We start from the raw sequence: 26,590 nt of genomic DNA on the forward strand, positions 1-26,590 counted from the left end.
CCTCCTTCCACTCTCTCTAAAAAGCAATGGGAACAATATCCTCGGGTGAGGATTTAAAAAACCAACCAAACAAAATAAAGTTGTGCCTCAGACCACAATATCTGCCTGCCTTTAGAGGTGGGTGTGCGCTTGGGAACTGGAGAAGGGTGGGGGTCAGAACTGCTCCCCTTCCCTGGGCAGGCCCCAGAAGACCGGGCAGGGCAGGCCCAGCGGTAGCAAAATCTTTTATTAAGTGCAGAATAAAGCTGGGTCCTTGTCATGCTGGTCCCAGCTCTTTGGTTACAAATGAGCCTGGGTGTGGTGGGCGGGGGCAGCCAGAAGGTCCTTCTGGGACCTCTGCCCCCTTCATGCCTCCCAGAGGACACCCATCCCCAGAGGCACTGGTCCTGTGGTCAGCATGCGGGTGGGTGGGGCCACCAGGGATCCAAGGATGGTGGAGCTGAGGCAGCACCAGGCAGGGGAGGGAGCAGTGGGGACCCAGGTTCTAGGACACAGCCCGGTCGGGGTGGGGAGCTCAGGTATGGAAGAACTGTTGGTCCACCTGGGTGCTGAGAGTCCCACTGGTGGTCAGCGTCTGGCTCACAAACTCCTGGGTCACATGCCGGGTGAGAGAGCCTCCTGCTTCCAGGCGCTGGGACCCCAGGGTCAGTCCATCTACAGGGGAAGAGGTATTGAAGGACCCTGTCTAGGTACCTGCTCTCTTCCTCTGTTAGCTCTGTGCTCCCCCAGGAGAGCCAGGAACCCCCACCTGGCAACCTACCCAGCAGGAAGGGCTCGGTGGTAGTGTGGGTGGTGGTGACACTGCTGTACTCGCCTGTCAGTGGGTGCTGGTAGAGCCCGGAATGGTTGCCCAGCTGTGGGAAGGGCCCTAGAGGAGACAGATGAGCCACTCAGGGGATGGTGCAAGGAGGTGTGGTCCAAGAAAGGATGGGGGTGACAAGGGCAAGGGGCCCTACCTCCATCCTGGGACTCAATGGTGATGATACCCTCTCGCTCCGGCCCAAAGCCTTGGGTGGTCTTGGCCTGCACCTTGAACTTGTAGGGCACGTTCTCACTGAGACCCGGCACCGTCAGCCTGCTCTCAGCACTGTCGCCATCTACCTGGAACGTAGTGGCTGGCCCTGGGCAAGGAAGATGCCTTTAGCCTCTGTGGCTCCCTCTCTACCCTTCCCCTGGCCACCCCTGGCCCTGGGGCGAGCAGCACCTCCTCCGTGGGCCATCTCACAGGTTACCAGGTAGCCCAGGATATCCCCATCAGGCCTGCGGGGCCGCTCCCAGCTCAGCTGCAGTGATTCTGGGCTCAGGGCTGTGAACACCAGTGGGCCCGGGGCACTGGGGGTGCTCAGAGTGAAGGCAGAGCCTGGGGGCAGCAGAGGGAGAGGCTCAGTGTGTGGATGGGTGGGGGCAGCCGTGGGGGCAGGGGTGGTGATGGTGGCAACTCACCTGGCAGGGGGCAGAGTGGACTCTGAGGGTGCACCTGTGACTCAATGGTGATGACACCCTCGCGCTCCGGGCCCCAGCCTTCCTGGCTCTGGGCCCGCACGCGGAACACGTAGGAGTGGTTGGGCAGAAGGTCTTCCACCACGACTGAAGTCTGGCTGGGGTTGGGGATGTTGAGCCGACGCAGCTCACCTGGAGTGGGAGTGGGGGCGGGGGCGGGGGCAGACGCAGCAGCTTTACTCCTACTGCTGGCCCGATCCCCATCACCCACGCAGGATCAGCTGTGGTTTGGGGCCAGCCTAGGGTGGCATGATAGGTCAGGTGGTACACTATACAAGGGATGAGTGGGGCCTGAAGTCCCACCTTTGTTCTGGCTGTTTATGAGCCCCGGCTACGCTGCCCAGGGAGGTGCCACTTCCCAGTTCCCACAAAGGCATCTCCTAGGCCAGCAGAGGCCATGGGCCCCGAGGCCAGCGAGGCCTCATTAGGCAACGCCCAGCACAGGGAAAACCTGGAGTCCCGGGGAGATGATGAGGGCTGAGGAGGGAGGGCACAATGCGGGGCGGTGCGGGGCATGGAAGTGAGACCCTCTTGGCTGGGGGTGGGGTGGGGGAGCTTTAGTGTTCAAGGGACTTGGGTGCGTTCCTGCCACAGCCGTGTGCCCCCGGGTGTCCCAACACGGGGCCTCACCGCCGTTCAGCAGCTGGTACTCCACGCTGTAGCCCTGCAGTGCCCGCTCACACTGCGGCTCTTGCCAGCTCACTTTCAGAGACGTGGGCCCCAGGGCTGAGAACACCAGGCGGGTGGGTGTGTTGGGCAAACCTGCAGCCAAGCGGGAACCTAGAGACAGGAGGTCACAGTCAGCCTGGGGCAGGGGTCCCTGGGCAGGAGTCCTAGTTCAACCCCTGACCTCCCTCAGCTGTCGCATCTACACTGACTGCGGGCCAGGTGGCTCACTCATCCTGCAACACCCTGTCCAGGCCACCCAGCACCTCCCGCATGTCCTCAGCGTGGGTGTGGGCCCTGCCAGTGCCAAGAGAGGGCAAGCACTGTGAGACCCCCACCCCTCAGCTGGCCTGGCCCCTCCTGCCCCAGCCCGGCACCCCTGGGAAGACAGGCTGTTAGGCATCAGCGCTGATGTGGATGGAATGGAGTGCAAGGCGGGGGTCACAGGCAGTGACTGCAATGGGCCATGGATGACAGATGGAGCAGGACAGCTGCGGAGACAGGATGGTCACCCTGTACTACCTGGGCCCCAAGAAGGCGCTGCTGGCTGCCCAGCCAGGATTATAGAGTCTGGTGAGTCCCTGGAAGGGGGGAACCCCTTCATCTGAGCCCGACTCCAGGACCCCAAGGCCCAAGACAGCGGAAGCCTGCTCCTCCCGTCTTCCCAAATGGGAGGGAGGCCTAGGGTGGGACAAAACAGCAGTGAGGGCGCAGGAAGTGTGTGTGTTGGAGGACCGGCAGGGGGACAGCAGGCCAGCAGCCCGAGTCTCCGGGAGCTGGAAGAGAGGAGGGGTCAGCAGGAGAGGAAGGGTTGGTGGCGGGCACTCACTTTGGGAGGAGAGGGAGGTGAGGGTGGAGTAGTCCCTGGGCAGCGTGCCCGAGTGTTCCGTGCGGGTCAGCGAGTGGTAGTCCCTCGTGAGGGTGGAGGAGGTGCTCAGCACTCGGTGGGGCAGGTGTGGGCTCAGGTGGGTGCCATAGGTGGCATTGGTCGTGGTCATCCTGTGCAGGGAGTTGGCGCTGCCCGGGAAGGCAAAGTCCATCCGCCCGTTTACCAGGTGCTCTGCAGGGGAGAACCGGGTCACCTGGACAGGCCAGCGCCAGACCTGGCGCCCTGGGAGTTGGGGGATTACCTATCCTCTAGAGGTCCTGGCGTAAATAAATACAACCAGCCTCCCTTGGCCCCTGAGGGACAGAGGCCCGATGTCCCCGGAGGAGTCCAAGGGGCCACACAGGCCTCTGCAGCCGCATTCTCCCGCCAGGCAGGATGCCGCTGTGGACAGTGAGCACCGCTGATGCCAGCTGGAGACACTGTCCCCGCAGGCAGCCCTGCCCTGGGGAGAGCCCAAGCGCCTGCCCTAAGGGTCCCTTGGCTCTGGGGGGGTCTGCCTCCACTCCTTGGGCAGGAGACGGGCCCTGATGGGGCAGCCTGGCCGCAGCGAGCGAGCCGAGGGGCGCGCGGGGCCGGGGCGCGCGGGGCGCGGCCGGTCACCTCCGGGGGGCCCGGGTGCGGCGCCGCCGCCCTCGCCCGCGGCGCCCCCGGCGCCCCCTTCGGCGCCGTCCTCGGGGGGCCCGGGGGGCGGCTCGGCGGCGTCGGAGGAGCGCCCGCTGCTGGCGGACAGGCGCGGGATGAGCTCCGGGGGCAGCCGCCACGTGACGCGCCGCAGGTCCAGCTCCTCCCCGAGCAGCGGCTCGAACTTCCAGCCGGCGCCTTGGGAACAACGAAGGGCGCGTTGGCACCGCCGGCGGGCGGGCGCGCGGGCGGGGGGGCCGGCAGGGTGGCGGCGCCGCGACGGGAGCGCTCCTCCGGCTCTTTGGGGCGCACGGCAGGGCCGGGGAGCCAGGCGACCGGCGGACCCTCGTCCCGCGCGCCGCGGGCGGGCCCAGGGCCCCGCGGATGAGCCCGGGCAGCCTGGGTGGCCGCCGAGGAGGAGAGGCCCCTGGACCAGGCGGGGGACCAGGGGTGGCGCTGCGCGGGCTCCCTGCTCTGAGCCTCAGTTTCCCGCCCGTGTAATGGAGAGAATGGTCTCTCCCTGGCCAGCCTCCCAGGGACAGCTGCAGAAGCCAGAATGTTCACAGGTAGTGTCGGTGGCCGTTGAACGGGGGCACCTGAGTCACACCAGTCCCTCTTTAGCCCAGACCCTGAGCCCTCTCAAGACCCCCAGGCTTAGGGGTCCTGAAGCCCAAGCTCAGCCCCCCCTTAGGGCAGGTATGTGCTCACTGAGGCATGAATGAAAAATACAGTCCTGGAGGGTTTTCACTCATGGCCTTATGCGACGGGCATCCCATTTTACAGATCCGAAAGCTGAGGCACAGAGAGGGTGAGTGGTTTATCCGAATTCCCACAGTGGAGCCAGAAGCTAAAGCTGTGTAGCTGGGAGTCCCAGCCGCGAGGGCTCTTTGCACCACAGTGTGTGGGATCAAGGAGGGAGAAAGAACAGGGCAAGCCGCGCTCGGGCTCCTGGGCCACGCCCGCCTCCGCCCACATAGCCCTGTCTCAGGAGGCCACCCGAGGGTTCTGACACCATGACACAGCTGGCGAGCCTGTCCGTGCAAAGCTGTTTCCACGTGGTCCCACAGGCATGAGTCCATGCACACCGGCAGAGTCCGTCAGCATCTGCCCCCAGCTCACGTCCGTCTCCCTGTCCTCGCCCACCTGTCGGCTCTGTCCCCTCTGTGCCTGCCAAACTATTGGCCTGAGAGGGGACTTTTAGTTTTGGCCTTCACGCCCAGTGGTCACTGGCCCCTTTGTTGTCTCTGGACACTAGTGACAGCCCCACCCTCTACCCACAACCCCCACCTTCCTCTCAGGGATCCCAGCGTACCCACCTGTGTCGTCAGAGACACTGGGCCTCTGGCTGCCGGCCGGGGAGCGCAGAACGTCATCGCTGTACATGAGGAAGCTTTCGTAGTCTTCCCCACTCTGGGCGTCCACAATGGGGATGTCGGGGATTATGGGGACTGCAGGGGAGGGAGGGGGTGAGCCAGGACCCAGCCTTGGCCTCCTGGCACCCCGTTTGCCCCAGGCCTCCCCATCCACCACTCACTGGACATGGGTCTCTTGGGCTGGGTGGCCAGGTTGATGATGGCCTCCCGCTCGGGCCCCCAGCCTGCCCCGTTGCGCGCCTTCACCGTGTAGCGGTATGGCTGGGACTCCCTCAGGTTCTCAATGAGCAGCATCCGCTTCTTGGGGCTGTCCACCAGCACCTTCTTCATGGGCCCAATGGGTCCTGGGGCAAGGGGAGTGCTTCAGGGGGGGCATCCAGGTCCCAGCCTGGTCCCGGCCCTGCCTCTGACATAGCAGGACCCAGGGGCTTGGGGAACAAGGCAGGAACTCCTGGGGCATGCCAACCCCTGAGAACCTGGGTATGACTGGTTTAGAGAAATGTCACCAACTCTCCAAAGGGCTCATCACATGAAATGTACATAAAAAGCCTGTTTATCTGTAATCCAGGGTGTCCTCTGTTTTTATTTACTAAATCTGGCAGCTCTACTCTAAGATAACAGTGTAAAATGAGCCCTTCTGCCCTGCCGGTGTTGCTCAGTGGTTGAGTGTAGACCCAGGAACCAAGAGATCACCAGTTCGATTCCCAGTCAGGGTAGATCCCCAGTAGGGGGCATGCAGGAGGCGGCTAATTAATGATGTTTCTCTCTCTCATCCATGTTTCTATCTATCCCACTCCCTTCCTCTCTCTCTAAAAATCAATAAGCACATATTTTAAAAAAAATTAAAAAATGAGCCCTTCTGGTTACTTTATGGGAAGGCACCCCTACCAGTGACCCCATGGTACATGTATAATTTCAGGCCTTCTATCCCCTCCAGCCCTGGATGCTTCTGGGCCTGACCTCTGAATGCAACCTGGCCTAAACCTGACCTCAAGCCTAATGATGCCTCAGGCAACCAGATGTAGGGTCTTATCCACTGAGCAGGACAGTGTGGCCTCCCTCCCAATCTCTGCCCCCTCCCCTTCCATGGCTGCCACCCCTGGGGGCAGGAGGAGGGGTCCAGGTCCTTACGGTTGTCCTCATTGACCAGGCCGTAGCAGACCTCATAGGCAGTGATCTCGCCGTTGGTCTCCGCTGGCTCAGCCCAGCTCAGCTGGGTCACAGTGGAGGAGACAACGTTGAAAGCCAGACGTCCTGGCTCACTGGGTACTGGGGGGGGGGGGGCGGGCAGGAAGAGAGCTGTCAGTGGCAGAAAGAGGGTAAGTCCTGGGAGGTAGGGAGGCAGGGCTGGGCACAGGCATCAGGTGTCAGGGACGGACGGATGGTCATGGCCAGGCCTCACCTTCCTGGTGGGTGCGGCAGGACACCAGGGAGCTGTAGGGGCTGTCGCCTTGCATTCCATAGGCGCACACCTTCATCTCATAGTCGCAGTACGGGTATAAGTTGGTGAGCTCTACCGAGGGCACCTTGCTTTCGAGCTGGTGGCCGCTGGACTCGGAGTCACCCTGGATCCAGTACTTGACCTGCTCCCAGGGGAGGGGCTGGTTAGTGGGGAACTTGAGTGCCCGAGCAGCTGGTGCCTCCAATGACCTCCTGCCCTCCTGTCCCCTTTGTACAGATGAGACACCAAGGCTCCAAGGGGTTGAGTGACCTGCCAGGTTCACACAGCAGGGCTGGGGCAGAGCTGGAGTGTCTCCCAGGTGCGGGGAGGGGTCATATTCCAGGAAGGAGAGAAAGTGTCTGAAAGCTCCCTGGGCACAGATCCCCCCCAATCATGCTCTGCCCACTGGGGCCTCGCATGCCCTCTGCTCTCCCTCAGGGTCCTCTGGCCTTGGGAAGCCACCTCCCCAGTGGTGGCTTCCACCTCCCTCATCGCCCCCCACCTTACCCTGTATCCTATTGGTTTGCCAGGAGGGGGCAGCCAGTTGAAGTGGATCTTCCGAGATCCGGCGGCTTTGGCATTGGGGTTCTGTGGGGCCCCCAGGTCACCGTAGGGCACTGGGAATGATGACACGGTCTGGTCCTTGAAGCTCTGGTCCACTTGGTCTGTAGTGGGTGCAGTCAGTCAGGCGGGGCAGCCAGTTCAGACAGCGCCTCTTTGAGGAGGGCAGGAGCCCACTCTCACCACCAGGGGGCGCAGGAGGCCCAGGGAGACAACCGGCTGCAATCAACCGACAGCTGCCCCGCTCTCTCTTGGCTGGTGCCCCCACTGGTGCTGCAGGGGTATCCTGCCCAGCTTGGTGGAGGACCCAGGAGGGTCTTTGGAAAAATCAGGAGGAGGAGGGAGATCATCTGCCCCTCTTTCTCCCTTGTCAGCCAAGGGAATGTTCCAAATGAGGATATTTACTCTACCTCCCCCCGCCCCAAGAATCCTCCCTCCTCTCCCATTTTTTCCACAAGCCTCTTTTAGGGAGGTGCTTGCAGACTGGAGGCTAAGGACCCAGCAGAACTAACAGTTTCACCCCTACTGGAAACAACTGCATTTTAGTTGAAACTAAGGCGCAAGTCAAAGGGCTAAGGCCTAATGGTGGGATTTACTGCACCTGCAGCAGGCCAGTGGCCACATGGCCCCAGCCTCTCTGGTTGAGAGCAGGGGTGCCAGATAGCATGCAGGACACCTAGATTCATTAAAATTTCAAATAAACAACAAATACTTTTTTTAGGGTAAGTATATCCTAAATATTGCATGGAACATACTTATACTGCAAATGTGCTCGTTGTTTATCTGAAATGGAGATGTAACCGGACGTCCTGTGTTTTTACTCGCTAAGATTGGCAGCCTTCAGTGAGAGGGCCTCAGCCTTCCCTCCCCACCTGCTTAAATGGACCCCAGGCTCTGCCCACCTCGGTCCCCAATGATGACAGTGGCCAGGTGGGGCTGGCCCAGGCGGGCCCCGAACTTGGGGTTGCTGAGTTGGATGTTGAAGCGGCGGGTCTGGCGGCCCCGCAGGAGGGAGTCCATCTCCTGCAGCTCCAGGAGCTTCACCTGTAGCTCCTTCCAGGTCTCACCAGGCTGGAACAGCAGCTCGCCCTCCGTGGGGATGTAGTCCTGGGAGTGGGAAGGGGTTAGATCAGCCACACACTCCACCCCAACCTCATGGATACTGCAGACCACCACACACAGGCTGTTCCGCAGACACAACATGGCTCAAGTTTATATGGAAGCTTTACAGGATCCTTCCAGGCCCCAGGTCCTGCCTCCTGGGTGGGGTGCCCCCGTCAGCTCTGGCTTTCTACTTTCAACGCCCCAGAGCTTTCCTGAGTGTCCCATGAGTGAGCAGTGAATCCACTGAAACGCGTGGGAGTGTGTGTGGGCAATCCTTACATGACACCACTAGGTGGCGCTCCAAGACTAACATTTCAATTCCAGGCACAGCTACTCTGGCCCACTGTGCATTCCAGGCAAATCCAAATGCTACAAAACCCAGAAAGGGAGACAAGTTTAAGAAAAGCAGGACACCTGCAAGACAATTCACGTGGGCTGTCGGGGGCGGGGGGTGCTTTAAAAATGCCGAAGTCATGAAAGACAAAGCTGAGGAATTGCTCTGGATTAAAGGAGCCCAAAGACACACAGAGGCAGACTGCAATGTCAGATCTCTGGTTCCTGGAGTGGGGGGAAGCAATCAGGGACATATTGGGACAAGTGAACACAGGGAGATCTGAATATGAGCTAATTATTAGGTATGAGTATGATGTGAAGTTTTTTAAGTTTGGTAATTGTGTTGTGGTTTTGCAGAATGACCTTGTTCTTGGAAAGTGCCTGCAGAAGTGTTTGGGGTCTACATGAAGTCTACAACTTTGAAGAGTTCAGCAAATAGAACTAAACAGAAGGGGCCTCTCTCCCTTCCTCTCTACAGTCATAAAGATATAGGACTATAGATATGTCTGTATCTATATCTTACATGTATACAGATCTGTATAGAAAGAGAGAGAAAGCAAACAGTGACAACTGGTGGATCTATGGAAAGGGTACATATGTACTAATTTTATTAGTTTTCCCTTTGTTTCAGTAGGTTTGAAGTGTTTCAAAATAAAAAGTTGAGAAATAAGTAACTTTTAAAAAATAGTTAAATACCAAGCATTTTTATAAGAGCACAATAGAGTAGCCAAAAATCTCTTGTATATTATGGCCTATTCAGTGAAATTTCTGACCATACAAATTCTTCTTTGGAATTTCTATTGGGAGCCTTGAATCAGTAATTAAAACTGTTCCTACCAATAAAAAGAAGATTCGAGCCTGGCTGGAGGGGCTCAGCGGTTGAGCATCGACCTAGGATCCAGGAGATTATGGTTTGATTCCCAGTCGGCACATGCTCAGGTTGCAGGCTCGATCCCCAATCGGGGGCGCACAGAAGGCAGCCAATCAATGACTCTCATTACTGATGTTTCTCTCTCTCTCTCTCTCCCTCTCCCTTCCTCTCTCTGAAATCAATAAAGATATATTAAAAAACAAACAAAAAAGAAGTAGGCCTGGCCAAGTGTGGCTCAGTGGTTGAGCATTAACCTAGGATCTAGGAGATTGCAGTTCGATTCCAGGTCAGGGCACATGCCTGGGTTGCGGGCTCGATCCCCAGTTGGGGGCGTGCAGGAGGCAGCCGATCAATGATGACTCTCTCATCATTGATGTTTCTATCTCTCTCTCTCCCTCTCCTTTCTTCTCTCTGAAATCAATAAAGATATATTTAAAAAAAAAAAAAGTAGCTGATGATTTGGGTGTGGCCGGGCTGCTGGGACCTGCCAAGCACATTCTCCCTGCCTTTGCCGAATGGGCCTGTGGGCCCAGGAAGACTAGATTTTATTGCTTTTTGAGTTAATTTTTTTAAACATATCTTTATTGGTTTCAGAGAAAGGAAGGGAGAAGGAGAGAGAGAGAAACATCAATGAGGAGTGAGGAGTCACTGATTGGCTGCCTCCTGCACCCCCCTGCTGGGGGATCAAGCAACCTGGGCCTGTGCCCTGGCTGGGAATCAAAAAGCGATTTCCTGTGTCCTAGGTCAATGCTCAACTGCTGAGCCACGCCTGGTCGGGCTAATTTTTTTTTTTAATCCACACCCGAGGATATTTTTTCCATTGTTTTTCAAAGAGAGTGAAAGGGGGAGAAAGAGAGAGAGGTAGAAACATCGATGTGAGAGAGACACATCGATTGGCTGCCTCCCGCTCGAGTACCAACAGAGGCCAGGGACTGAGCCTAAAACCGAGGTAGGTGCCCTTGGCTGGAATCGAACCTGGGACCCTTCAGTCTGCTCTAACTACTGAGCAAAACTGGCTAGGGCTTGAGTTAACTTTTGATTGGAATATTTTTAGTTTTTAAATGTTGGCAATAAACTCAGAAATACAAATAAACAAATCTGTAAGCCAAACCAAATATGTCCACCACCTGGATTTGGCTGCTCCCTGAGACTGCGACCCAGTGATAAAGGGGACACCAGCCCACACATGCCACTCCCTGCCCTGAAAGGCTGCTCTTGAGGTTTGGACATGGAAGGGCCTGCCGGGCAGTGACAGCCCTTGGGGAGTCTGCCCCAGAACCTGAGGGCTGTGATCTCACCTCAAGAAGCCCAAAGGCCCTGGCCTGGGGCAAACAGGGAGTCTGTTTCTCTATGAAGGGTTTGTTGGAAAGCGGACACGAGTGGTCCGGAATGTCCCTGGCCTCAGTCCCTGGCAGCGATGGGGCCTCACCCAGAGTGTCACTGGCACTTTTGGTGAGCAAGAAGACACCCCTGCTGCAGGGTGGCCAGAGAGCAGGTAGACATGTCCTTGGGAGGCCAACCAGGGCCACCATAAGCATGCAGGGACCCAGGCAGTTGCCATGTGCTGCTCCCACGGGGCCCCTGGGATGTGCCCTCAACCCCACGGTGGAGCCTTACCCGGTTGCCCTGCGCAGTGTTGTCCTGTGTGCGGTAGGAGACCTGGGACTTGCTGTTGTCCACAATGCGCCGGACGACGGGAATGCGGGCCACTTGTTCCCCGCCACTGACCAAGTACTCAGGTTGCTCAAAGGACACTATCCCGCTGGCTGCAAGGGGCCCAGGACAGTCAGCGGGTCCCAACCTCAGTCCCTTCTCAACTCCTGCTCCTCCTCTGGCCCAGCCCAGCCCAGCCCAGACTCCAGGAGTGTGTTTGTCACCCCTCACCCACCACCCCTCACCCCACCACCCCTCACCCCACCACTCTCTGGGGAGGGCAGAAAAAGGGGATGGAAAATTTTTCCAGAAAAAGTTGAAGAGGCTGGAACAGTGTCCAACAGACATCCTGGGAGGGTCAGGGCAGAGAAAGGAGGCCAGGCGGTGGCCTCAGAGATGAGGCCCTGAGTCCAAGGAGCAGGTAGGGAGGGCAGCTTGGGTGGCCATGGCACAAAGCCTTGTCCACCCTCTAGATCGGCCTGGGCACACTGAAGCCCCAGCTCCTTCCCGCTCTGATATCCTGGCATCCTAGGGAGGCCCATTCAATCCCCCAGTCAAAGGCCTTAAGGGAGAGAACAGGGGAGGGATGTGGGATGGCTCCAGGCGGACCCAGCACCCCGTGATTATAACAGAGGCTCCGTGTGGAGCTGGACAGCCACACACCCCATATAAGAGCCTGTGCCCATTTTACAGATGGTGAAACCAAGGCTCACAGAGGTTAAGTGACCTGCCTAGGACACACAGCCAAACCCCACTTCCACTCGAATACAAGGGCCCCCAGGCCCCCTTTTCGGCCCCTCCCACCCTGACCGACCCTGCTCCTTGATGATGGTGATGTTCACCAGGCGGCGGCCGAGCGTGGCGGTGCCCATGGGCACATTGATGGCCTCCACCAGCAGCTGCTTCTCATCGTCGTCCTCAGGCCGGATGAAGAGGGGCACCCGCACGTCCACCAGCTCCACGCCCTCCTGGAACTCCACCATGCCCCGGGCATCTGGGTGGGTGTTGGGGGGGGGTCAGACCTGGGGCAGGGTCCACACCGGCGTGGAGGTGACAGTGAGCTGCTGGGGGAGCTGCCTGTTTACCCTGGTCCGCAGTGAGGGTGTAGTAACCAGGGGCCACCTTGAGCTCATGGAAGGCGCCCTGGGCCACATGCTTCTCCGTCAGCTTCAGCAGGGACTGCTTGGCCGAGCGGGGTGCCATCAGCACCGAGTCCACAATGGTGTGGTCCTGCCTGGGGAGGGGGGTCCGGTGGGAAGGGGTCAGGCTGGCCAGGAGGCTGGCACTTGTCCCTCTGCACCGCTCCTGCCTGTCCTCTCCCCATCAAGGGACAAGATATGGGGCAGCAAAAAAGTACAGGTTCTTCAGAGCCAGGCAGCCATGGAGGCCCATGGTGGCCTCAGCTAAGCCTCCCTGAGCCTCAGTGGCCTCATCTGGGAAATGGGGCTATTTTTGCCCAGGAGATGCAGGGCAGCAAAGATGCTAAGGGTGTAGGCGCTAACGCCTGGGTTCAAATCCTGGCCCTATTTCTTAGTCGCCAGGTATCCTTGGGCAAGTTACTTAACCTTAACCTCAGATCGCACGGGGCCACCCTGGTCCTGAGCTGTCCCTTTGGCTCCCTGTGGTCTGCCTGCCTGTCCAGGGCTGGCTCACAGTGAGGGCTTCACATTAGTATTTCTTGAATGTAGGTCCTAATGTATGACAGACACCTGGTCTTCCCTTGTTATGGGACAGAAAGGGGGCGAGGGGTGGAGCAGGGGCAGTGGGGGCAGCTGGCTGGGGCTAGGTTGTCCCACCCGTGTCTTCAACTCACTTTTTCCCGGCATTTGGCTGCTGCCTGTAGGGGATAAAGTGGGGACCGTGAGCCAGATGGGCGCTTGGGGCAGCTCCCCCACCCAACCCCGCGCACCCAGGACCCACCGGAACTTAGTCTGCTGGAGCTTGTGCGAGCCTGTGATCTGTCTGAACACCTCGTTCAGCTGCAGAGCGGGCAAGGGAGGACCGTGAGGCTGGGGCCCTGGGGGGCCTCTACCAGAGCCATCCGGACCCGGGGACCTGTCCAGGCCGGCCGAGGGCCCCCCGCGGGCACGCCCAGGGCCTCATCGCGCTCAGGAACATTCACAGGGAACAGACCCCAGGGCGACTCCACGGCAGGCGCGTCCCAAGGAGGCCCGTTCGGACCCTGGAAGCCCCAGGTTCCCGGCCCCGCGCGCTCTCCCGCCCACCGGTCACGCCCGCGCCCGGGGGAGCCCATCCTCACATTCTCCTCCACCTCCTGGCGCAGCTGGTCACATTCCCGGGTGTCAGGCTTCAGCAGGTTCTCGGTGCAAAGGCGGGCGAGGCGCAGGGACAGCCCGTAGGGCACTGGGGGGCAGGCAGGGGTGGGGTCGTTAGCCCCCCGTATGGTGGGCACCACAGAAACCTCTTCAGGAGCCATGCTAGGATGGGGGGCAACTGGCCGCTGGGGGCCTGAGGCCTGGAGCACCATCACGAAGGGTACAGGTGGCCAGGCCCGTGCCCGCAGCCAACACCCAAAGGAAACAGGAATGGTGTGATCCCGGACCTGGAACAGCAGTGAACAGGCCCCAGGTGCCAAGGGCATGGCCAGGGCTGCAGCACCCAGCCCGGGCCTTACCCAGCTCCGTGGGGTTGGTGCTGGCAGCGTGGGTGGCAAAGCCAGGCCGCTGCACATTGTTGGTGACCTTCCAGCGGACCCTGTCGACCCCCTTGAAGTTGCCGTTGCGCAGCATGGGTGTGTCCAGGTGGTCTGAGACCATCAGGTTTTCCCGAAGCATGTAGTGGTCTTCCTTGAAGCCCACGATGTGACCTTTGGGACAGGGTTCTCAGTGTGAGGTCCCTCCCTGGGGTCCTCAGAGCCACCACCCTTCAGGTGGAACCCCAGGGCCCCCCTCCTCTGTTCTAGACTCAGTCCTCACTTCCCCTCCACCCCAGCTGGGGAAAAGTGGTCAGAGCCCCACCGCCCCTGATGATGCTGAGCCCTTACCTCGGTTGCAGCAAGGGAGAAGTGCCAGGCAGGCCTAGGGGACAAGGGGCGGGATGAGGGCTGGGATAGCTGCCCAGCCCAGGTAAAGCCCTCCAGTGCTCCCCCTCCCCCACAGCAGTGGTCCAGAGGGGCCACAGTGCCTCCCCCCGATAGCAGGATATCCAGGCATTTGTAAGGATCTAGGTGTGGGGCACACAGGGTGGTACAGAGGGTGATGGGGGCAGAGGGTTCCCAAAGCTTGTGCCATGGGACCTTTGTCTTGTGAGATTCTCTGTAAAGTTCTGTGATCAAACCCATTTGGGAAGCACCAAATTCATTCCCCATACCCGAATTAGAGTTTCACTACGCATACAACGAATCAAAGGCTCTGAGAAGTCCTGCAGAAATCCTGAGAGATTAGATGTATTTGCTTACAGAACTCTTGCTCTGTAACACACACTAACATCCAACAACACTGGCGGTAACTACAGAGTGTTGCCTCGGCCTACAGTTCAGTACCCCGTGCTGTGCCATCCCCCAGGCTTTCCTGTCTCCTGTCTGTTCTCCCCAATGAGACTGTCAGCTCCTGGTGGGCAGGGCTGTTGGCTCCCAGGCCCTTTGCATGTGACTGACCCCAGGGCAGGTGCTCCCAGGGAACCAGCGAATGGTTGGCAGAGGTGAGGGGCTGGGGTGGGGAGGGTACTGAGCTGGGCAGATGTGAGTTCACCTGGCCTCTGACAGCTACGAGGACCCTGGGGGGGTTGGGGACCCTGATGGGGACCCTGGGGGAGCTGTCACCTTGCAGCAGGCACAGTATTTCCAGCAGAGGAGCAGCAGCAGCGCCAGGAGCAACAGGAGGAAGATCAGCAGGGGCACGAGCCACCAGAAGGAGCCAGGGGGGCAGTCTGCGGAGGGAAGCGGAGGAGGAAGGTGGTGCCCTCCCTGGGCCCGCCCGGCCGGCCCGCCCGCCTGCCCGCCTCCGCCCGGCCGCCCGCTCACCCTTCTTCCTGTGCACCAGGACGGTGCTGTTGGGCCCGGGGGAGCCGTCGCCCTCCACGGTGTAGCTGTAGTTGCAGTCGTCCTCCTCGTCACGGAAGGAGCAGTACTCCACCACCTCCTCCGCTGCACCCACAGGCAGTCAGCAGGGCCCGCCGCCCATCCCAGGGCCCACCCCGTCCACCCCAGGATCTCCCTGGCAAAGAACCAGAGTCCCCTGGCACAGAGACGGGGCTCTGCCCTGAGCAGGAGCACCAAAGCCTGCAACTCTGGGCCCCCTACCCCCCACTCCTGAGCATCACCTAGGAGCTGGGCTTCTAGAAAATGTTATCTGACCTAGAGGAGAGGAAGCTGTGTACCCGAATGGCCTGACACGTATACCCCTGCTGTGTTCCTGCCCCTGCCCCAGCTCCATAGCCCTGCCCAGGTAAGTGACACCTCCTACCCCACTGAGTTCCCCCTCGCCCAGGTTCTCAGCACCCCGATCCTCAGCCCCTGCCCCGTACCGTTCTTAAGCTCATCCACCATCTTGACCTTGAAGCTGCAGTCCTCACACGTGCGCCCCTTCTTCTCACCAGTGCCCCAGGCCTGGCACTGCACGCAGGAGCGAAGGTCCTCGCAGAGGCCCAGACGGACCTGGGTGGGAGAGGAGGAACAGATGAACACTGTGCTGCGCAGGCCTTAGCGGGCCCATACCCCCAGCCTCGCACGCTTGTCCGGCTCCTACGGCACCAGGCTCAGCCCCTCCTGTCCACCCTGCCCTGTGCCCAGGGTCCCCCTGCCCACCCCCCAGCAATCCTGGACTCACCGCCGAGTAGTTGATCTCACAGGTGGTGTCTGTGTAGAGGGACTGCTGGTTGCAGTGGCACCGGCCACACTCGCAGTGGCCACGCCCATTACAGATGCCCTGAGGTGACAGGAGGCACCAGTGAGCCACCTGCACCCCTACCCATGCCTGGCTGGGGCCCTCCTCTGCCAGCCTCATGCCCAGGCCTACCCCATTGCTGTCGATGCAGGTGGCATTGCTGACAGGACAATCACAGCTCAAGCCTGTCCAGCCAGGCTCACACACACACTGGCCCATGGAGCAGCGCCCCCGATCTGCAGAGAGGAGGAGGGAAGGGAGAGGAGAGCCCATTCACACCTGCAGTCCGGGCTGCCCACCTGCCGGGAAGGACCTGCGGGGGCTGAGTCTTGAAAGCGAGGGTGTCTCCAACCAGGGGCAGAGCCATCTGCTCCTCATTTTCTTGGACTCTCCTCTCTATCTGTTCCCCTCCATCCCACCTTCTATTTTCCACTCTGCAGTCAGAGTGACCATCCCAAAACACAAATCCAATCGTGTGGCTCCCCTGCGTAAGAACCTCTATTGAGTCTTGGCCAATGCAATACAGCAAGAAAAAGAAATAAAACATAAAAGTATTGGAAAGTAAGGAATAAAACTGTCATTACTTGCAAGTATCAGGAATATACGCAAAATATCAAGAAAAATGTACAGATAAATTATTAGATTTCATATGTGAGTTTAGCAAGGTGTCTGGACACAAGGTTAACATACAAAGAGCTAGAAAATGAAATCAAAACCTCAAGTGACTCTGTTTTGCCCAAAGGATAAAGTCCAATATCCTTAGATTAGAATAAGGGTTGATTAACTACGGCCTGCAGGCCAGTCCACCTCACTACCTGTTTCTGCAAAAGTTTTATTGGAACACAGCTGCACTCCCTTGACGTATTGTCTATAGCTGCTTTCTGCTACAATGGCAGAGTTGAGTAGTTGTGACAGAGATCATACGGGTCACAAAGCTGAAAACATTTATTTTCTGGCTCTTTAAGAAAAAGTTTGGACTAGACTAGACCTGGGTCCACCTTGGACTGGAAGCCAAACCCCTTGCATTCTGGTCTTGCCTCCTCCCCTCCTCTCCCCCAGCTCTGCCTTTCTCCAGATGTACTAGGTTCTCCTTTCATTTCTCTGAGCACATTCTGGGATGGACAGCTGGAGAAGAGAGATGTCGGAGAACAGCAAGAATGGACAAAAGGGGCTCGACCCTCAGTGGCAAGTATACAATTGGGGCTTAATAAGCATTTGATGAGTGGATTTTCATTCACTCTTCCATTCAACCATGCAATCCTTCCATGTGGCACCCATCTCAGTTCCGTGGCCTTGCCCAGCTTATGCACAAGGGGACTATCTCACTGGCCTTAGGCATCAAGTTTGTAGAGGGAAACAGAGATCCAGGTTGGTGCTGGACTTGGGGGAGGCACCCGGGGAGTCCGGAGGAGGGCTAGGTCTGAACTTGGGGATTCTGACTCTCAGCCTGGCTCTCCCAAACTGGTCCTGTGGGGAGACCAGTAGGGCAGGGCAGGGGCTGGGCACCCAGGCCACCAGCACTGGCCACCGTGGCTGCTGAGCTCACCGTTGCAGAGGAACCCGGAGGTTCTCGGACACTGGAAGTTGTCATACTCGCAGAACTGGCCCTCGTAGCGGCCTTCGCCGTAGCACACACAGCGCCCGCACTGGCACTCGCCTCGCCCCGAGCATGGCTTGTCCTCTCCCTCCCGCAGGCAGGGCTGTATGTCGCTCAGGGAGCCCGTGGAGCAGCTGCAGGTCTTGCCACTCCTGAGGAAGGAGCCAGTCACTTCCCCACAGCCTGGGACGAGGCTGGGGCTTTTACCATCCCATTTGACAGATGAGAAAACCGAGGCTCTGAGAGGGCCGAGGTGGCTCCAAGCCACGCAGACAGTAGTGGCTGAACTGACTCAAACCTCAGTCCCCTGGGTCCCTTCCTAACGAAAGATGTGTTCAATGTCTTGAAACTTTTAGAGTCTTTACTACCCTTTATTTATGAGCTCATTTCTGATTGATACATGCAAAACACTAAAGATACGAAAGGTATGGAACGAACAGTCGGTCTCCCTCTGGTGTCTGTCCCCAGTACCCGGCCCCCACGCCCTGACAGCCACAGTGGCCTGAGTTTTGCACCTCTTTGCAAATACAGCCTACGTATCTATGTAGTTCAAAGTGCTTTGAACTGGACGCACCTAACAGCTGGGGTGCCCTCTCCTAGCTAGGTGTATGTGGCGCACCCAGGGTCAGGGCCTGCTGGCATCCGGGCGTCGCACACTCACCAGCCCTCGTTGCACACACAGTGTCCGCACATGAAGTCCCCGTTGCCGCTGCACTGAGGCGACCCTACCTCTTTTTGCTAGAACGAGAACATGGTGGGGTGTGTGTGGGGAGGGGCCAGGGCCACTGGACACTCCTACTGCCTCTGCCCCTCCCTCAGGGTGCCCCTCGAGGGTGACTTGGCCACAGGAAGCTCCGCTGCCGGGCGCGGGGCTCGGGGCTGCGGCTCAGCTCCTCCCCCCGCCCGGGGCCGCTTCGTACCAGCTCACAGGCGCACACGTCGCAGATGATGCCCACGTCCATCCTGAGGCCGTCGGAGAATGAAGGCTTCAGGTGGATGTTGCCCCTCCTGTCGTTTTCTGGCAGCTGGCACACGTGTGTCCCGTCCACATCCTCGATGGCCCGAAGCTGAACTTGGTAGGTGCCCTGCAGGGACCCTGCTGTCAGCCAAGGCAGGCCCGGCCGGGCAACTGGGGGGTGGGCAGTGGTGTCTGAAGGCCTGTGGCCCTCAAGCTTCGGGATGGGCCTGGCTCCTGACCCCCAGCTCCCTGCCCGCTCTTCCTCAGGGCTGGAAACTTGCTCCTCCTGGGCACAGTCACGTACCACTAGCAGTGACAGTAACAAGAGCCCCCGTGGCCCACTCACTCATCTGAGCAACCCTCTGAGCTCCATGCAGAGGGATCCCACTATACGATGAGGTCACAGGCTGGCTGAGGAAGGTGCCCAGCTCATCCAAGGGGCTGACCCTGCGGCCTTGGAACCCAGGCCAGTCTGACACTGGAGGCCACGCTCTTGACCTCATCTCAGGCTGACCCCCCGCAGGGCGCTGCGCCTGTCCCTGCCCCGGGGCCCCATGGGAGCCTACCACTTCTCCTCTCCGGATGTGAAAGGACCCAGTCTCTGTCTTCTGGAACATCTTGGAGGTGACTTCTGTCCGCAGGCCGCGGGGGCTGTCCAGGGCCCGGATGTCCAGGTTGGAGTGAATACGCTAAAGGAGAGCCAGTGATCAGTGGTCTGGGGGAGCCTGGGCTCCCCCACTGGGGTCTGGCTGTGCTCCGCCCCTGCATGGAGGGCTGGGGCGGAGTCAAGGTGGCAGGGCCCGCAGGAGCCTGGGGCCAGGCCTGGGTGGGCTCCCCAGGGACCCTTCCTCACTGGCCTATCCTATTTCTCAACCCCGACTGGAGACACCCTTTGCCCACTGGGCCTCCTCCCATCCCCGCCCCGGAAGGCCTGGGACTGGCGCTGGCGGTGCCCCTCACGTTGAAGGCCTCCTGCAGCAGCTCCACAATGTTGGACGAGTCTTCCTGCAGCACGCCCAGCGAGGACACAGGGAAGTACGTGTACAGCTTCTGCGGGAGAGAACCCAGGCCCGGGGTAAGCCTTGACCAGTGTCATCTTGTGGAATCTAGACCGCAGCTCAGGGCTGTCCCCGCTTTGCAGACGGGTTCGCTAAGGTCTGAAACCTGCTGGCATCGTCCAGAGTCTGCCTGCTCAGCCCCCGCCAGCCTGGGAGCTGGGTTGGGAGATGGGCACACTCTGGAGGTGCGGACAGTTTTGGGGAGGGAGGGAGAAGGGATGTGTGAGAAGTTCCCTGGACCCTCACCCCACCCCCTTCTCGCCCCTCGAGGCCCCAGGCCACCCCCACACACACCTTGTAGTAGCTGTAGGAGTAGTTGGTGACGGCGAAGATGGGGATGATGTTGTGTTTGCCCAGCAGGCGCACCAGGGTGGGCACAGATGGGTAGTCCTGCGTCCTGTACTGGGTGTAGGTGCCTGTGGCATCCAGGTGGCACTCCTCGTCATTTCGGTTCAAGATGCCAGCCAGCACGTTGGCTCCGTCGGCCTCATAGTGGAAGGCGGACTCGGTGGAGAACACCAGCAGGTGGGTGCTGTCAGGGCGCCAGCCAATGTCCCTCTGGGGAGAGCAAGGAGGGGGTGTGGGTCGAGCAGGCTGCCAGCTGAGGACATTCATTGCACTGTCGTGTAGGACAGTGAAAGTGGGACAGGAAATGGGCGTGGGTATGTGCACAAGGTGGGCACCGTGCAAGATCTGAACCAGGTCCATTCAACTGTCACCCAAGATCTTAACCACCCTTGAGAATATTTTAACTGCACAGGAAAATGTACCCCGTGCAATGTTAAATGTAAAAGGCTGGTTACAGTAGGTATAGCAGTGTATGGCATTGTGACAGACAATATTTGGGATGATTTTAAAAACTGTTTTACAAAAGAGAAATGCATTAAGTGGGGAAAAAAAGCAAGTTTCAGAATTAAAAGTACACTGATTCCAACCATATAAAATGAAGGAAACAAAATATGCTGGTGGGACATCAGTGGCTGCCTGTCTGATGGTGGCGAAGTGGAGGGAAATTTCTGTTCTTTGTTTTCCAAACCGTCTATTAAATGGGTATATTACTTTCAAAATGAACGAAGTTGATGTGCCCATAAAACGAAGGGCCTTCTTCAGGTGCCCAGCACAGCTGGAGACTGGCATTAGTGAGGAGATTGGGTGGGAGGCTGGCCTCAGGGCACAGAAGATTCCAGAACTCCAGGCTCCCGTCTGCCTTGCGGGCCAATGCCAAAGCAGGCTGTGGCTGCTCAGGTTGAGGGACTGCGGCTCCCAGCAGTCCAGGGTGTCTCTGGACATGGGCGCCTCTGTCTGGCCTCAGGGCAGGCCAGTGGGCAGCTCGTGCCCCTGCGGCGCAACCCTCTTCTAGGGCAGCAGGGCCCTCCCTGGCGCTCACTGTGCACACGGCCGTCTGCAGGATGGCATCAAAGCCACCTTCGGGGGCGTCCAGGTTGCCGGAGATCCGCTCCTGCTGCAGTTTCCTCCGAAACTCAGCCACGTCTTCGGTCAGGCTGATGACGTTCTTGAAGGAGAAGGGAGCGTCGCTGTGGGGCCAGGGCTCTGCCAGCCTGCGGGGGAAGGTCGGGGGGATCAGGGGAGAGGACCCCCTTCTCCTGCGCCCATCCTCTCTGGGAAGCTGCCCCTGGCTCATTTCAGCTGAAGGCCAGGGCTCCTGCCCACCGGGTCACTCACTTCTCTGGCCTCATGTCTGTCTGTGGGACGCTGACTTTGTCCACGAACTTGCCAAATCCAATAGTGTAGTCACTGGTGAGCCGGCTCAGGACCCGGGCTGGGTGTCAACAGGAAGAGAGGGCAGCTGAGCCCAAGCACCCCATCAACACGGGGGGCCGGGGCTGGCTCGGGGGGAAGAGGGGGGATGACCTCTGTGGACACTTTGCATGCTGGACACAGTTCATGCTCACAGTAGCCCCCGTCCCTATTTACAGATGAGGGAAATGGGACTCAGGGGTCCCAGGGTCCAGACCCTGAGGATGCCCCCCGAAGAATGTGGGGAGTTCTGGGGGTTCCAATGTCCTGTCCTTCCTTGGGGGGTGGGTGTATCTGTCCTGAGCCTTGGCCTCCTGAGCAGGTGCCCAGCTAGCCGGGTGAGGCCACCCGGTCCACACCCTGCCCCTCTGTCTTCCACGCTGGCCCAGCCGTACCCAGGTGCTCCCCCATCTGCTTGAGGTTGTCCAGATCGTCGGACATGGAGTTGGAGAAGTCCATGAGGATGTACAGGTCCACAGGGCTCTCCAGCGGCTCAAACACCTCCAGCTCAAAGTGCCGCTCCTCGCCGGGTCGCAGGAGGACCTGCAGGGCCTGGGGGGACACCTGACTGCGACGCAGGGTGGTGTCGATCTGGGTCTCCTGTGACCAGGGAAGGACGACAGCTGGTTGGAGGGTCACTCCAAAGACCCAATGGGGACACAGTGGACCCCCATACACAGCCAGCCTTGAGCATGGAGTCCCAGCTCCCTTGACCCCCACCCCGGGGCACCTCTGTGATCTCGAAGCTGCTCTCCATGACCACCACGCTCTCCAGTCGGCAGCCCGCAGCCAGCAGCTCTGCCTGGGTGTTGCAGCGTCGGTCCTTGAATGTCTGGCCGGAAGGAGATGGGGTCAGGGGGCGCAGTGCCTGTCCCCTGGCTGTCCCAACCCTGGATTTGTTGCCCCTGAGTTTCCTGACCCTTGCCTGTTCTCCCACACCCACCTGGCAGGAGGCTGGGCTGAGGGTGTGGCCAGTATGGACTTGGCCAGAGCGGGTGGGGGTTGGGGGGGTGGCAAGGTGAGGCACCCAGGCTGGTGAGCGGGAGCAGCTCACCTCGTCAGTGCAGTAGGCACAGTCCTTGTCCACGCGGATGCACTCGGTGCAGCTCTTCACCTGGGCCTTCTTGCAGCGGTTGGCTGGGTGGGGGACCAGGCAGACCACTGAGCTGGAGCTCCCCAAGCCCGGCCCCGCCCCGCCTGCATCCGCACCTGAGAGCAGGCACCTCTCCCCAGCGCGCGGAGGAGGAAACGGAGGGGCTGGTGTCACTGGTCTGCCCGGGTAGCACAGCTACAAACGGGCAGCCCGGGGCTCACGCCTGTCACTTCTCACTCACTCGGAGGGAAGGATGGTGGGGGCTGGACAGGGGTGCTGGCCTATTTGCTGGCCACCCCTCACCCGCTCCTCCAGGACAAAGGGGACTGTGTCTGTCTTGTTTATTGCTGGGTCCCCAGCGCCTAGCCCAAGGCCTGACATGCAGTAGGTCGTGAGTAAATGAGTGAGGTAAAACTCCTGGGATTCCCTTTGGTTCCATTCAGTTAAAACCACAGTAAAGACCTACTATGTGTACCCAGTGTGCACAGTGGGCCCCAGGCCATGACCTGTTATCAACGTTTAACAATGGGTCTGGTGAGGCAGCGGAGGCCCTGACCAGCAGTTGCCAATCTCTAGGGTGTAAATATTGCCCCAGGGTCTGCTTCACCCTATCAACATGGCTGCCACCCACAGGCCAAATTTCAAATTTCAGGGATAGGAGCCAGCTCCCGCCACGCCTGACTGCTGGCGCTCGGAGAGCAGGTGGAGTCACCGGTCTCACTCTCCTCTGGATTCGGGATTCGAGGCCTCAGCACGTCCTGCAGGTGCCTCCATTCTCTGGGTGGGCATCTTCTCTCTCTTCCAGACCAAGTCTCCTCCTTCCCCGGTTCTAGAGCCACAGGCCTCATGGTTCCCCAGCCCCCACCGAGTGCAGGGGTCCATTTGCTGAATGGCCGAGTGAGTGTCTGGGCGAGACACCCCATGAGAGGCCCCCGTGTGACAGAGGGTAGGGGCGTGTGGGACTCACCTATACCCCCAGGGAAGCTGACGCTCAGCAGCGCTGCCAGCAGCAGCTTGGTCCACGGGCTGGGACGTGGCCCTGCCATCTTCTTCCTCCTGCAAGACAGCAACAATTCACGTCAGCGCGTGAGCCATCAGCTCCCGGGGTCCCCATCAGAGCCCCGCAGGCCAGGCAATTCTTTTCTCACTGCACAGCGCGGAACCTGGGGCTCTGCAGGCCTCGGTGATGCTCTAAGGCCATCACCGAGGGAGCGGCAGGACCCAGGGTCTCCGACTCTTCTTTTCCAATGCCCCCCCTGGAGTGGCTGGATGCTCTGTGGCCTGCCCCCTGCCCAGGGAGGCCCCCACCTCTTGCCTTTGAGACTCTGGGCTCTGAGCTTATCCCAGTGCCAGGTCTTTGCACTGGGCGCTTGAGGGTGGGGCTCCTTCTGACTGCCTGTCAGACCCCAGTGGGCCTGGGTCAGGCAGGGCAGGGATAGGGTCTCCCAACAGGGGGTTACCTCCAGAGGGCCTGGCTCTCCCTTCCTGCCCCCTCTCTGTCCTGGCTCACTTCCCCTCTGTTAAGGGTGGTGCAGCCATGAGGAGAGGGGCCCTCCTAATATCTGGGGCCTTCAGACAGTGAGATGGGGGCGCCCTGTCCTCAGCTGGGTTCCTTAACGGCTGCCTGGCTCATCAAAGTGGGGGTCCCCTGACCTACAGCCACTGCTGCCTGCCCGAAGTTGAGTTTTTGAGGCCTCTGAGTAGTTCACTCTTTCAAAAGTTAGCCTGGAGGTAGACTGTACACCCAACTTCCCCCCCATACACATATACACACTGTGCCAGCTCCCCCCATACACATATGCACACGGTGCCAGCCACCCCAGGTGCCCTGTCTGCCTTGGGTTCACTATTAAACCATCTCAACTCATCAGTGGTCTTCAGGGCAGGCACAGGCACCCCTGAGACCTTTTAAAAGATGGCCTGGCCTCCTCCCTGGCCTGGTAGCTCAGTTGGTTAGAGCATCAGTTTGATCCCAAGTCGAGGCACATACAAGAAGCAACCAATGGATGCAGAAACACATGGGGCAACGAATCTCTCTCTCCCTCCCTCTTTCTCTAAAACCAATCGATAAATAAAAATTAAGAAAAAAAAGTTAACCTGTCCTCTTTCTCTAGGGTGACTTAAGACCATGCTATGCCCATTGGCCCCACTCCTTGGATCCTTTCTCAGTCCGGGGCTAGTAAGGCAGGGCAGGCTTTGGAGGGCTGAGGCCCCTACAGTTCCGGGGAGGCCAGCGGAGGGGACAGGAAGCATTATCTTCCTCCCTCCAAGGCAGGTGGGGCCCCAGGAGGCCACTCGGAGCTCCAACACCTCCACAGGCAGAGCCTGCTGGGCTCCTTGAGGGAAATGACTTTCCTGAAGCCTCGGGCACCACACCCACACCCACACCCACATGCCACACCCACACCCACACAATACAGGCAGCACACTCAGGCCTCCCTGGGGCACCAATTCACATGCAGGTATGGGCACTGGAGGGCCCAGCACGCTCTTACTCTCCCCTCCCAAGCCCATAGGCTGGGCACATAGCGGCTTGAGCCCAGCACTTCAGTACCTGCCGTTTAATCTGCACAGAAGCCCGTGGGGGTGCTGCATTATCCCCATTTCCCAGATGAGACAAGGCACACGTTGCTGGGCTTCCCCGCCCTGCAGCCAGCAGTGGGGGAGCCCGGATGGGACCCCTGTCTGACCTTCAGGTTATCCTCAGCGGCTGTCACAAGGAGTTAGGCTAGCCATGCACTAGAGAGTGTTTTGTTTGACTCAACGAGTGTTCATAAAGTTTTAAAAGTAGTTGTCAGTATTAAAAACAATGTAATTTCATATAAAAGTTAGGATGGTGGGCTTATCAGAGGATGTGGCTATGGCGGGCTGGGTGGGCGCTCTCCAGGCCACCCTGGGCCCCACCGTGTACCAGCCAGGTCCCAGGAGTATGTGACTGCCTCCTTGAAGGCTGTCACACTGCAGCACACCCAGACCGTCCACAAACATGGACACACGCTGTGACCCACAAGGGCAGAGGCTCAGAGCTCTCCCTACACCCACGCTCCCTTCCACCCATGGGACCAGCTTAGCACATGTGCACCGGACCACCACAGCGCTGTCCCTTCCCACTTTCCCATTTCCTGGCCCCTCCACGGAAATCAGGGTCAAGGAGATAGGAACCCCTCCCCTGCTGTCCCACAAGTGCTCCTCTCCCCCCTCTCCCCCGGGGTGGACCCTCAGCCTTTACTTCCAGCTCTGTCGGGGGCAACAACTGTGCTACTAGTGCCCAGGCCTTCGGTTCAGGGTGTGGCAAAGTCATAAGCAGAGGAGGAGGAACCCAGCCATTGCCCTAGGGAGCCACCTAGAGCCACAACAAGAGGGCCACCCAGGGGCCGAGCAGGTGGGACAGGGGGCCTCCACTGGCGGAGGTTACAGGGGTAGGCACAGCCCCCAGGGCTGTTGGATGAGGTCTGGAGAGCTTCCTGGAGGAAGGGTGTCCTGAGCTGCCTTTGTGGGGAGGGCAGGCCTGTGCTTGGCCAAGAGGAGAGTCAGGGACTCCCCAGACCCCAGCAGGACTGTGCACCGAGCACAACAGGCCCTGCCCAGCCCAACAGGGAGGGCCTTTGCCTCTACCTGGCTGTTCCTTCCACCTTCTTCGCAAATCCCCCCAAGGAGCCCAGCCCAGCAGGCCCACCGGTTTCTGCCCACCTCTCCTGCACCCCCGCCCAACACCCAGGCCCCTCTCCCTGCTGCCTTCCTCTAGTCCAAGATCTGACGGCCAAGCACGTTCTTCAGCTCCCCTGTGCCTCTCCCCCAGCTGCCCCCTGGGCACACCCTGGCAGGCTTGGCACTTGCCCTGGGCAGCATGGGCAGAGAGGGCCAGCGCCTGCCAGACTCCAGGAAGGGGAAGAACTGGGAAACAAAAGCCAGCCAGCCCTCCCAACCCGCTCCCCTGCACCGGCGGCCAGGGTGGGCGCTCCCTTCTCCCCTCTCCCGTCCGCGTCCCAGCGTGGGCGCCCCGTCGGCCGGGGAACGGGAGGGGCGGCCCCCGACTGCCCTCCAGCCCTGCGCCCCAGGCCCCGCGCCCGCCGGGGGAGCTGCACCTACCTGGGCGCGGACGGGCGCCCTCCCCGCGCTGCTGCGCTCGGCGGCCGGGCGCTGGGAGAGCTGGGCGGGGGGCGGGCGGCCGGCGGGAGGCGCCGCTTTATGGGGCGGCGGCAGGTAGGAAGGAGGCGCTGGTGAGTCAGGCGGGCCGCATTCCTGCGCCCGGCGCGCACCTGTCGGGGCA

At 59.7% G+C, this 26,590-nt stretch overlaps 1 protein-coding gene across 3 annotated transcripts; it reads right to left on the reverse strand.

The window, feature by feature from the left end:
- Positions 1-210: 210 nt before the first annotated feature.
- Positions 211-26,590, reverse strand: ITGB4 (integrin subunit beta 4). 3 transcript variants are annotated; one of them, XM_081161205.1, is made up of 40 exons: positions 26,410-26,478; positions 23,288-23,376; positions 22,282-22,364; positions 21,958-22,059; positions 21,623-21,827; positions 21,153-21,249; positions 20,857-21,028; positions 19,764-20,027; positions 19,372-19,461; positions 18,978-19,100; positions 18,374-18,538; positions 18,115-18,191; positions 17,403-17,605; positions 15,989-16,092; positions 15,800-15,898; positions 15,498-15,627; positions 14,995-15,117; positions 14,794-14,900; positions 14,017-14,050; positions 13,648-13,839; positions 13,273-13,376; positions 12,933-12,991; positions 12,826-12,849; positions 12,098-12,246; positions 11,827-12,006; positions 10,977-11,125; positions 7,954-8,158; positions 6,998-7,155; positions 6,452-6,632; positions 6,181-6,318; positions 5,211-5,393; positions 4,993-5,124; positions 3,656-3,874; positions 2,996-3,226; positions 2,131-2,280; positions 1,444-1,632; positions 1,205-1,360; positions 957-1,121; positions 761-868; positions 211-654 (listed from the first exon to the last, which is right to left on the reverse strand). In XM_081161205.1, exons 2-40 carry the CDS (start codon positions 23,364-23,366, stop codon positions 515-517), a joined length of 5,469 nt encoding a protein of 1,822 aa, XP_081017331.1. In that variant the 5' UTR covers positions 23,367-23,376; positions 26,410-26,478; the 3' UTR covers positions 211-514. The 3 variants fall into 3 exon arrangements, with proteins under 3 accessions (XP_081017331.1, XP_081017330.1, XP_081017329.1); XM_081161204.1 differs by lacking the exon at positions 3,656-3,874 and adding an exon at positions 2,689-2,847 and having other exon boundaries at positions 212-654; positions 26,410-26,590; XM_081161203.1 differs by lacking the exon at positions 3,656-3,874 and having other exon boundaries at positions 212-654.

This window comes from Miniopterus schreibersii (genome assembly GCF_964146895.1).
Source record: "Miniopterus schreibersii genome assembly, chromosome: 16".
In the NCBI taxonomy this organism is placed as follows: domain Eukaryota; kingdom Metazoa; phylum Chordata; class Mammalia; order Chiroptera; family Miniopteridae; genus Miniopterus; species Miniopterus schreibersii.

Coding starts and splice junctions, on each gene's coding strand:
- ITGB4 (XM_081161205.1), bottom strand. CDS start 23,366: ATGGCAGGGCCACGTCCCAGCCCGTGGACCAAGCTGCTGCTGGCAGCG. Junction 22,060..22,281: donor GTGCCTACTGCACTGACGAG/GTGAGCTGCTCC, acceptor CCTTCCGGCCAG/ACATTCAAGGACCGACGCTG. Junction 6,319..6,451: donor CTGCCGCACCCACCAGGAAG/GTGAGGCCTGGC, acceptor CCCCCCCCCCAG/TACCCAGTGAGCCAGGACGT.